This window comes from Necator americanus, chromosome IV, assembly GCF_031761385.1.
Source record: "Necator americanus strain Aroian chromosome IV, whole genome shotgun sequence".
NCBI lineage: Eukaryota > Metazoa > Nematoda > Chromadorea > Rhabditida > Ancylostomatidae > Necator > Necator americanus.
The window spans coordinates 23,367,839-23,379,729 of record NC_087374.1 but is presented as its reverse complement, the minus strand read 5'-3'; the positions used below and the strand labels follow the sequence as shown (position 1 = coordinate 23,379,729).

General features: G+C 40.0%; 2 protein-coding genes across 2 annotated transcripts; one reads left to right on the top strand and one right to left on the bottom strand.

Moving 5' to 3' along the window:
- Positions 1-8: 8 nt before the first annotated feature.
- Positions 9-308, bottom strand: RB195_002444 (uncharacterized protein; the record flags this gene model as incomplete). Its single annotated transcript, XM_064199710.1, has 1 exon — positions 9-308. The coding sequence occupies one exon, from the start codon at positions 306-308 to the stop codon at positions 9-11; it is 300 nt and encodes a 99-aa protein (XP_064055591.1).
- Positions 309-2,632: 2,324 nt separating this feature from the next.
- Positions 2,633-9,471, top strand: RB195_002443 (uncharacterized protein; the record flags this gene model as incomplete). The annotated part of the gene is made up of 12 exons (XM_013446277.2): positions 2,633-2,719; positions 2,836-2,922; positions 3,857-3,981; positions 4,351-4,480; positions 4,563-4,646; positions 4,740-4,827; positions 5,713-5,873; positions 6,237-6,362; positions 6,655-6,768; positions 6,867-7,063; positions 7,423-7,536; positions 9,435-9,471. The coding sequence occupies 12 exons, from the start codon at positions 2,633-2,635 to the stop codon at positions 9,469-9,471; spliced, it is 1,350 nt and encodes a 449-aa protein (XP_013301731.2).
- Between the last annotated feature and the right edge of the window lie 2,420 nt (positions 9,472-11,891).

The window sequence follows — 11,891 nt, the reverse complement described above, 5'->3', positions numbered from 1 at the left end:
GAAGATTGTCAAGCTGGTGTTGGACCACATCTTCTCATCCGCAGACTTCCGATGCGGGTCGTAAGTTGTTCGGAAGAGTCGATGTTTATTGCCATATCCGTATTGACGAGGACACTAACTCCACCAATTCCTCTACTGTCGCATGTTTCTAAGAACAATTCTTCTCCAGTGCCATACACGGCATTTAGTGGATGTCGTCGCCTCGTCTCGGTCAGTTCGATGACGTCGCACTTGAACTTTCTGGTTTGCATCATCAGATCTTCAATGCCGCATCCAATGCAAGCGGCGTTATAATTACAGGTCGTCATTCTGGTCCTTTTCCATTTCGGTAGCCTACATGACTTCTTCGAAGCCGTCTTTCCTAGCGCTACCGTGTCGGCTTTCCTTCGGAATCAGGAGACTCTTCCATTACTGTGCTATGCAGAAAAATTTAAAACCCATGGCCATGGAGGTTGCAAGTCTCTAGCCCCATTAGTTTTTGGGAGAACTTTGCATTCTCTCGGAATGGACAAGTGGAGCTTATTTTTTGGAGGCGACTCCAAACCGCCTCCCTTGCACCTGGCAGTCACTTGAGTGCAGGCTTTTAGCCTGACGAACGTGCGGCATACAGTAGTATTATTAGCCGATAGGGCGGGTGTAGTGTAGCGGTTAGAGGTTCCGCTTCCTTCACGATCGATCAGAGGTTCGAATCCGCCCTACTGCACATCAAGCCTTCCATCCCTTTGGGGTCGATAAATTGATACCAGACTTGTCTGGAAGGATAAAAACACTGGCTCGACACATCGGCTAGCCACCGCAGGTCATTGTTTAGGCCAGTTAGACGTTCCTAAACTTCAAACGATTCTGAATTGAAGTGAACGTGGGGGCGTATCCCAAGCAGATTGATTAACGTCAGACACTTTATAATTTTTTCGTTTTTGAGCCGATCCTGGTACAGCAGAAACAGGGAGGCCATCCTCTGAATCCACCTGCGTCTTAGGGCAGGTACAAGGTCGGTTTTGGTCTCCGATTAGCCTCTGTCCGCCACCTGTGACGCTCCGCGTAGCCCCTCGACTAACCGGATGTGATCCCTGTAATGAAGGAGATAATGATGGGAATCGTCTAGAGTTTATGAAAGCGCGTAGCGGCTTATACAGTGATTTTCGGGAGTTATTCGATGTATCGAGCCATTGCATTGGTCCTCCAAGACAGATCTCGTACCATTTTTTATTTTTCGGAAAGATAAAAGGTCAAGTTTGTCTAAGTCTGTTAAAAGGGTGTTAAAGGATGGATAGCGCTGAGGCTGCGATGTTCGCTTCCTCCCTATCATACGCTGATTACAAAATAATGTAATTATCAATAGAAAAAGAATAGTACCAGGATTGATGCCGACGTCCTCAACAGACGCTTGTTATCAGTCCCTAAAAAACTAAAAACTAACTAAACTAAAGGGTAGTTCAGTTGTCTTGCTTTTAACCATTACTGCTTTATCAGTACACTGTGCAGAGGTGAAAAACTAGCTGACAATTGACGCTGTACTTTTTCTGTTCAGAGGTTTTTGTTGGAAGTGACTATAAGAATGAAGACAGAATCCAGCAGATTTCAAGCTCACGGTGGGGTCCATGAAGTGGATCGATCGTCCTTATATGTCTTGTTATCGATGAATACGTTTTTGGGTTGAGGTGTCTAACTAGGTTTCTATATTTTCAAGAATTCTGAAATCTTTCGTGTGTCCTTCTATCATCGCGTGCGCGTGGGAGGCCGAGTTAAATGCATCACCCCACGAATCTGTGGCGGTACGGATTTCAGCGAACGAAACGAGTTCAGGTGGAGTATTTGTTTTTTATCACCCACCTCTCCATAATCTACGATCGCGTATACGAATACTCCACCTGAAACCCGTACCACCTCAGATTCGTGGGGTGATGCCTGCCTTTAAGTTACATGGCAGCAACGTCAGTCGATAGTGTTTTGTGATCCCTTAGAATCTTGGGACAAAGAGTGGAATTCCGTGAAACCATTGATATAGTGAGACAGAGAGCACTGGAACTTGCCACCAATACATCTCCAACTTCGTCCCGCATCAAAGCGAAACACTTGCACAGTAATCATCCAGTAAGGCTATCCTAATACAAGAATTTTGCAGTATTGGAAACTTTTATGGCACTAAAATAAAAGCTCAATAATGCTCCACATTAATCAACTTTAATTTGGAACAAATACTTAAGAAATACTGAGATGGTCGTTTACAAGCACGTTTGTGGGAAGGACTATCTGGACTGTTTCAATGGTAGTCCTAGGAGAACATCTGTTGCTCATTTACTCAGAAGTGGCTCCTTTTTCGTGCACACAAGAAAGACATTGTTAACTGTGACAACCCTAGAAATACTCAACGCTGATAAGTAGTTTAGGAGTGCAAAAAGTGCACTGATTGTTGTAATGCATAGTTCGAGATGAGCCGTTCTCTTCTAGTTCTCTTCTAGTTTTTTCGTGTTAGTAAATTCAGAATCTAATAACAGTAGCAGTGATAATAATATTTTTAGAATTCCGTTAATTTCAGCAAAGATGAAGTGAACGTCTATATTTAACTTCATGCAGATTGTTTGTATATTTCTAATCAATTATCCTGAGTGTAAAAAATGCTTCTTTCAGTATGCTTATCGCTACCCTGCTTGTCGCTGTTGGTACCTCATTCTGTGCTGTTTTTCAGAGCCCATTAATTTGGAGGACGCCCTCAAAGGTAAGCTTCTTTGACTCAGTAGTGCAATTTAAAGTAGCCATTTCCTCACATGAATAACAGTATGAACGTGTACAGCAGAGAGAGTTACAACAACAAAAAGTTCTTAAAAAATTTAGGTTGAAATGATAAGGCGGGAGCATTTGGAACGGTTAGTAGACCCTTCCGCAAGCCAGCAATCTAACATCGATCTAGTTCACACTATAGTGAGTTTGAGTGTTTTTTTAAATTTATTTTCGTTAATGTCTTCGTTACAACGTCTCGAATACAGAAAAGAGAATAGAATCCGTTCTTGTTGCAAAACCGTGAAAATATTCTCTGTGTTCTATTCATCCATTAGCCAACCGAAGGCTCACTTTTTTTATTAGTTTTGGCTTCGGCTTCGAAGGACGATGGCATTCCGCGCAAATACTCTGCACATGCTTTTCTCACAAGGACCTCAGCGTGCGTGCAACGCTCTGATCAAATTTCCTCTATAAATGATTCTGAGGAAGTATCTAAAAACTACGGGCGGGTGTAGTGTAGCGGTTAGAGGTTCCGCTTCCTGCACAATCGATCGGAGGTTGGAATCCGCCCTAGTGCTCACCAACCCTTTCATCCCTCCGGGGTCGATAAATTGGTACCAGACTTGTCTGGGAGGATAAAAACACTGACTTGACACATCGGGTAGCCACCGCAAATCATTGTATGGACCAGCTACACGTTCGTAAACCTCAAACGATTCTGAATTGAAGTGAAGGTGGGGGCGCATCACAAGCGGATTGATCAACGCTAGAAACTTTATCCTTTATCCTTTGTCTGAAAACTTAGGTTTGCTTCAGTTGAAGATGGAACAAGGTGATTTCAGCAATACACAGCCAGCGTTTTTCCTCATACAATTAAATTTGAGGACAGATTTGTCTCAAATGCTTAGAACCGTAAAGAGAAAGCAGAAGATTTCTCGACAGCCGCCAAGCTTTTAAATATATGCAAGGTGCAATAATATAATGTAAGGTGTACATACAAGACATAACCACTATGAGGAGTGAAAAATTTTCTAAGAATGACACGCGTCACTACCAGCTTAGCGAAAAATCCCCGTATTTATTTTCAGAGCAGCGGAATATGCACAAAACTAACACCAATCAATTATTTGAACAGGTAGACGAGAACGAAGACTACGATTTCGCGCAACTTGTCACAATTGGAACACCCGGCCAAAAATTTCTTCTTTGGCTTTCTACACATTCGTCAATGGTTTGGGTTCCTCATCCTGACTGCACTTCGTAAGTTGAATTTCCCTCACTTAAAAACTTCACTTTACAAAGTGAATTATTTGAAAGTGTAAAATGACAAAACAGAGCAAAAGAATATTACAAGTAGTCCTAATGGAACTCTTGTTGACGCTGTTCCTCATAGTTTATTTAAATTGAAGAAATTAAAGTAAATTGAAGAACAAGAACTTCCACAACACAGTGAATGGATTAGGATTCTGTTTCTTCGCTCTTTGTAAATGCTGAGAGATTTTCAAAGCAATTGGTACCAGTAAGGATTTTTTTTTGACTTTTTTGAGAACGGAGAATGTGGGAATTCAGCACACAAAAATTATGATTTTCGTGCTCAAAATGATAGATGAGAGCAAAAAAATCTTTCAGGGTTGTCTGTTCCTACACCGAAAAATTTACACCTGAGATGTCAGAAACGTTTATCGGGTCGAACACAAAATGGACGAGCATCAGCTACGGTGGAACTGCAAATGGAACTGTAGGAAGTGATGTAATAAAAGTGGGGTTATAAAACCTTCGTTGCTTTTCTTTCTTTTGTTGCATCTTGTCGATTTTTTCACCCACATCTCATTTTTGAACAGATTTTCGGCGTAAACGGGACGGAACTAACGGTTCTCAGAACACCTTTTGGATTGGCAACGAACGTAGAAACCCGTTATAGAAATGTCTGTTTCAGCAGAGATAATTTCATTATATTTTGATCATACTCACCACTAATCAAAGGGTTTCCGACTCAAAGGTTAACCTTTATTATGAAGGTCGAATTTGATGGCGTTCTTGGCCTCGCGTACACCGCAAATAATGGAAGCCGGATCAAACCTTTCATCGTTTGGGCAATAAACCAAGGTAATAACAATCCGTTAAAAAAAGAAAAAAAGAAACTCTTGGTAGTTTGAACAAGCGCAGCAGCAAATTTCGACAGCTATTCTTGAAACTTATGAAATGTGCGTTAGGAGTGGATAATTTCAGTGTTCGAAAGATTTTTGAAAAGATAATTAGTAGACTTTTCAAGTTCAAGGGCATAAAGGATGAAGTTCTATTTTTTTAAAGAAATCCTAGAGCTCAACACACTGTGGTAATCAAACCATACAGTCGCCGTCGGAAGCTTTTGACCTAACGCGACTCGTTTTCGGTAGGAACCTTTGGCCGTTCCCGCAGATCGACGGTTCAGTAGCATCCACAAGATCGGCCGGGATCTCCTTCTTTTTCGGTTTTGAGAACAGTTCTTTGCTCTTCCTTCGCATGCCTGTGTATGATCAGATGTATTTCATATTCAGAGTTGTAGAATGCGAAGTATGCACAGTGTTAAAAACTTCGAACTATTTTCAGGGCGTGGATAAAGAATAGGTTATCGAAACGTCGGGTCGAAAGTAAAGTTCCACCAGAACCCCGAGAAGCATAAGAATAAAATGTTTTTTTTTGTTAGCATCGATTCCATAGCGTACAAGTCACCGTTCTATCGATCACGCGATGCAGAGAGGTAGGGTAGCGCCCTACGTCCGCTGAGGACACAATGAGTCAACCAGACATGACACCATACTTTCGGTGATTCAGCACTGACTACATTTATTTAAGATCACAAAACCTGAGCAAAATGCTGAGCTAATCGGCCAGATGTACTTAAAGTCGTTTTAGACTCATAGGACAAGAAAAAAAAACTCCATTAACGTGGTCCCAACAGTAGCACAGCCTTCTATAATAACTGCGTGTGTAATCTCCCGTAATGTTCAGCAGCGCTCAGGGAGCCTCTGTTCACCGTATGGCTATCCCATCCTACATTCGACTCCGGCAAATATGATGGAATAATTACGTATGGCTCAGTCGACACAAAAAATTGTGGAGAAGTGATTGGATACGCAAATTTCTCGTCCGAGTTATTTTATCAGTATAGGGTGAGTGCTAATCAGGAGCCATTAACAGCTTTTTCTTCAGCTGACACGTAACTTTGTCCTTCACCGTTAGAAGCAGATGTTATTGACATAAAATACGTTACAAGGAATTCTCTCCACTGGGGTATGCCTTAGTCGACATCATCGTCGCTTCGTCGAATAAAGCTTGCTTTCATTTTCCCGACAGGGGGAAACATTAGCAGCTAACTTGTATTTTCAATGAAACAGGAAATAGACTCAAAACCTTCCTATGGGGTGTTTTTTTTCAAGAATCGATGGAGAAGCTGCATGTTGGGGATTACTTTACTCGAATATTTTCAAACCCGTAGAAGAAAAGTATTTCTAGAAATCCTTTCTTAATTTAAGGTGGATGCGATCTCAATGGGTCAGTTCAAAAGCAGTGGTGAGCTTGAAGTTATGCAGGAATTTAACGGTTGGATAACAGGTCCACCTTCCATGGTCAAGGAGATGGCAGAGATAGCTGGGGCACAGGTGTGCAGAAAGGCTCTATGAGTATGTAAAACACTGAGAAATTTTGTCACGAAGTTAAGTGAAAAGATATCTGATTTCGATACAGATATTTCTCTTCAATTTTTTTGTATAATATTAAGACTCTAATTCTACTCTCAACTCTTATTGAGAAGTTCCCAAGACTTTTTGGATTTCTCTCAATGAAACAGCGCAGAAACTTCCATATTCGAGTGGTACTTCAGTTTTTCTCGGGAATATTATCACATGAATGCTAAAGTAAAAATATTTTACCACTGAATTTGATGCGTTTCAGTTCAATACCCAACATTCCGTCTACAAGATTGATTGCAATGCCAGATTCCCTGATTTAGAAATCGAAATTGGTTCAGATACTTATTCGATCAAGCCCAAGAATCTTATAGTGAAAGTAAGTTTTAAAAAAGGTCTGATGCTCATCTCTCACGTTTACTGAAGTTCTGATCCATTTACCTATGTACAGACAAATTCAAGTTTTTTTTTTCATAGGTCACCAATGACCTCTGCATTTTTATGATGGCACATGGCGAGCCGAACTCTACAAAGTGGTATTTCGGTGCACCGTTCATTCGAGAGTACTGTACGATTTTCGACATTGGAGGAAAGCGGTTTGGATTTGCAAAAGCAAATCCGAATATGTCAGAGCACACAACAACTCTATCTTTTCGTCGAACTTCGAGGAAATTGTAAGCACTTTCCATAAATAGTCAGCGTCAACCAGTTTTATGTGGTCCTTCTCATCTTGGCAGTAGAACAATTTATACTTTTCGCGCATTTTCTTACACTGTAGCTGTACAGGCGGCGTTGCCCAACCTTCCAGAGTTCGAACACAAACGGTTTCCTGATTTGAAAATAACCAACTTATCACGGGCAATGACCGATCCATTTACTTTGCTATCCAGTGTCTCTTATCTCCCTGTGAAAGATCAGATCGATTCCTGCGATTCTCATGCCCTTCTTGGAATTTTGCACATGTCAAAATTCTTTGTAGCAGCTTCCAACTGCGCTAAAACTTACACAACATAGCAACTTTCCATCTTTGCAGAGCACCCTCCTTTGCAACGACGACAGAGCGATCACGAGCTACAACCACAAAAGGGGGCGATGTTTCAATGCTTTCCATACAGTGCCTAATTATCGCGACCCACTACTTGTTTTTGTAAGTACGCGGATATCACTTAATCATAAATATTTTATTTTATTGTTCATGTATCTTTTTAAGTCTTTTTTTTTTCAAAATTAATGAAAAGAAAGGATTTTCAAAACTCCCCTGAAAGAAAGCAGGTGGTTACTCGGGTCTAAAAGAATGGAGATGCTTGAATCGATCATGGCAGGATGTGCTATGTTGGAACTGAAGAGCACGTATTCTGTTGACAAATGTTCCAGAAATTCTTCATACATCCGGAAGAAAAAAGAAAAGAAAAAAAACCGATAGTATTTTTGGGCAAAGTTTAGACTTCTCAGCGACTAAGGCATATGTCGCGTTTGAGAAAGTACTTGATATTTGTTTTCTATTTGTGTACTACAAGAATTTTAAATAGAACCTTCATTCGCTTGATTTCGCCGTCTTCGGAGACCGGAATGAAGTCTGCTTGGAATATTCTCACGTTTATTCCGTCAAGTACCACACAACTCTTGGTCACTGTTTCGATAATAGTTCAGGGTGATAAAGAAGGTAGCCTCATATGCATATAACCCATCGAAATTAGAAATTATGACATATACAACATACCAGGCAGTTATATGTCATGGAACTGTAGATTTGGCAAGAACTCATTCGTTGTGAGCAAACATTTTTTTCTATTTCGTTGAAGAGTTGCTTTTGAGAATCCAAAACGCCTCCAACTTCACTCTTGGTGATAATTCCGTTTCGTATTTTGCTGCTATACTTGCACATTATGTTCCAGACTTTATCTAGTGCTGATCAGAGCGAACCATGTATGTAGAGAGTGGAAGGTAACAGCGACCATATGCAGACTTTGATAAGTCTCACAAATTTAGGGAAGTAAAAGGCCTAAGGCCCGTATTTATGATAGAGACTGTAATGAATGAGTGTGAATCACAGTCAGCAGCTCAAACAATTGAGGAGTTAGAAATTAATTGCAACTACAGTTGTAGTCACTGATTAAAAATAGGTGAAGAGAAAGATACAGTTGTTTACCTAATTGTAATTCATACATTGTCGAAAGTCCGGCTCTTGACCGAACTTTGAACAACAATATGGAAGAGTAATTGATTAAAGTACTGGTATACATTGATGTTGTTACTATATGGCTAGGAATCAATCTCACCCGCACTCTCCACTTTACTCAGTCTTTGAAATTATTTTCTGCGTAATTAATCTTTCTGATGTTTACAGAATTTGAGGGTCGCATAGTGTAACTGAAAGAATGCTTTTTGTTCCTTCTTAATCATTCTCACTGTTTTCTATTCAGTGGCAATTTTGTGGCCGCCACAAGCCTTCACAAAAGCTTGATTTTAATGCCGAACTCGTTAGTCACGTCTCATGTTTTCGAAACATCGCTGCTCCGGTGAACTATTTCTGCAATATTATAGTGTCAATTGCTATTATTACCTGCAAGTTACATCTTTTTGCTAAAATTCACAGAAGGTGGAGTCCGCAGCGGGTTGCTGTTCCCCTCTGGAACACATATTTCAACATTACATTATTTTACGTTTTATTTTTACTTCTGATTTCTCTTAAAATAAATGTTTTTCTGCTGTTCCGTATTGCTGTTTCACTTTATTTCATGGATTGTGGATGCCACTCAACGTCATCATGGTGACATTTTAACTACCTTTTTTTAGTTTGCCTTGTTGGCAAACTCCCATTTTGAAATCCCTGTTTTTGCTTTTTAGTTTTATTTCATAAGTTACGTAAAAGTTGGTTTTATGAACAACATCCAATTGTTTATTTATTTGCGCTTTTTGTGTTCTTTTTTGGTCTTTCTTCTCCTAAGAAAACTCGCGTGATCTTATTTTTGACATGAAATTTCTAAGCTTTCAACATACAGTCATCTGATAATACAGCGCTGTAATTGTTGTTATTGTTTACAGGAGGATTCTCTATGGACATACCTTCGTAAAAGATTGAGGTCAAACTGAAATGATCTAAGCAACACATTTTCCTCAAACGAACCAGAACTAACAGTCGGGCATATTTTCCACGTTCATCCTTCAAAGTGAAAGTTGTATGGACTGAGTTTTGTGAGACGAAACTTTTTCAACGACAAATGTAAACAAAGATTAACACCTGTCAGAGAAGAATGAGAGTGAAGCAACCGACTACTTCATCGACCGTTCAGAGCACACTTTTTCCCTGCTACACCACTCCACCTTTTGTGTAGCATTTGATTCGAAGGATTTCGGTACAGCGTATAACTCACAAATGAAATTCTCTTGAAAAGTCGCGATTTACAATAATATGGAAAACACAACACTTCGCAGGCGAAACAACGCTTTTACGCCGTAGACAAAACTTCGCATACTTTGTTTTGACCACGGCAACAGACAAAATCTCTTCCTCTGAATCGCATAAATAAGTCAGCCAGCAACCATCATCTTCCTGTGATATTTAAAATTTAATAATTTGTTTTAATATTTAAACTGTGCTAAACCCTCTGTTTCTTGCCTTGCTGGTAGCTCTCTTACAATTGTGCGTTTCTTTGTATTTTACTGTACTTTTATTTTTGCGTTTAATTGCTCAAGTTTGAAGAATGCAATAAATGTTTCGCAATGTTTGGCAATCGAGATTCAATTAATTTCCAACATATGGAACATCCAAACTCTCCTGCACCTACCTTCTTCATAAATTTTGCACAATGGGTCGAGAGAAAGAGTTCATTCTACGTCTCCATGCAACAAACGCAGCAATATTGGATGGAGCATAAGGAAGTGCAAGGATTCCAAATAGATCCTGAGCTACATTTTAAGAAAACTCTACACAGAGTTTTTTTTGTAATCTTTTTTTTTGTTTGAAAATCCCGAAGCGAGTTTGGAGTACGTTTGCTGACCGGTGAGACGACAATTAGTGGTACACAATACAAGTATGTCTACAAAGGAATGTCTCCGGACTGTTTTGATATATTAATGCCCACTCGAGTGTGCAGTGTAGTTTAAAAAAAACTCATTGCATGAAATGGCTTTTCGTCATTTAGACGGAGATTTTTCTTCTTTTTTTTACAATCATAAAAATATGCTAGACCTATACTGCAGATGGAAATTGCTTGCTGATGTTCTCCTGCCAGTCAGCATTCATAAAACTGAGAAGAATTCGTATTGTCCGGTTCCTCAATTTGTGAGAACTATTTGCACAGCAAATCCACAGGAATCATTGCTGCAGGGATAAACAGGAGGCAGGAAGCACTGAAGTACTAATGTCATCTAGCATAAGTCCGGATGCCAAGTGTTGATCTAAACAACGATTTTTTCCCCACTCCTCAGCAAATGTGCTACAGGATTAAGTGCTAACAATATTAATTCACCTTCGGTACGGTTACGATATACAATGGGTACAATTCAGCTCGACTATAAGCGTCCCTATATTCTAAGCGGAATCATGGAATGACAACGGTGAGGACGTTTGGTTATTTCCAGCTAATCTAGTTCTCGGCTTCACCTCACTGGACAATTCTAGTAACTACAGAATGTATTTTCGAAGAATTAAGCAACTCTGAAGCTTTGAAGTCTCAGCGGATCTTAGTCAAGACAATCCTAGGACATTCTGCACAAATATCCAGTCGATGTTGCTGATATACCTTTCAGTTTCAAGTCACCTCCAAAGCAAACATAAAAAACAGCTGTAAAACAGCTCTTTCCTCTTTAACCATGGAAACATAGGAACACGTTCACGAAGATTAACACTGCTGCATGTACTGAAGTATTGGGACAACCAATTAAAAGAAGATGAAAGCATCGTCTTGTTCCCCACTCAAGCAGAGAAGATACAAAGCCCGGTTATCCATTTTTGGAATCCCCACAACAATCGTTCTTCCTTATCAGACCTACAACTTAAGTTAATTTACATTAGCTCTGAGATGTTCTTTCTGAACACTAATTGCTCATTAACCAGTCCAACTATATCATAAAACTGGAAAACTTCTCAACTACTGACTTCCTCTCGCCCTGTGGGACTATAGGGAAAAAAAGCTGCCCATGAGATTCCTCCTACGATTCAGTGATGATATAGTGTCGCCTGACTACTCGCAAGAGCGTCTAATACTGAATATGCAGCAAAAATAATGTTCCTATTGTCAAAAGCGTGGGTTTAGCGCACTCGGTAAGAGGTTCAGCCGTGACTGCACGATCCATCGTTGGTCAAAACAGTGCTCTTTATCCTTTAAACTTCAAACTCTAGTTCTATGTAGAAAAAAAAAACCAGGAAGGAGATGTAAGGGGAAAAATCTTTACATACAGGCATTTATTGTGAAACTTTTAAGCGCAGTCGGTAAGAGGTTCCGCTGTAGCTGCAATCAGTCGGAGTTTCGAATCCGCCCTAGTGCAAACCACACTTGT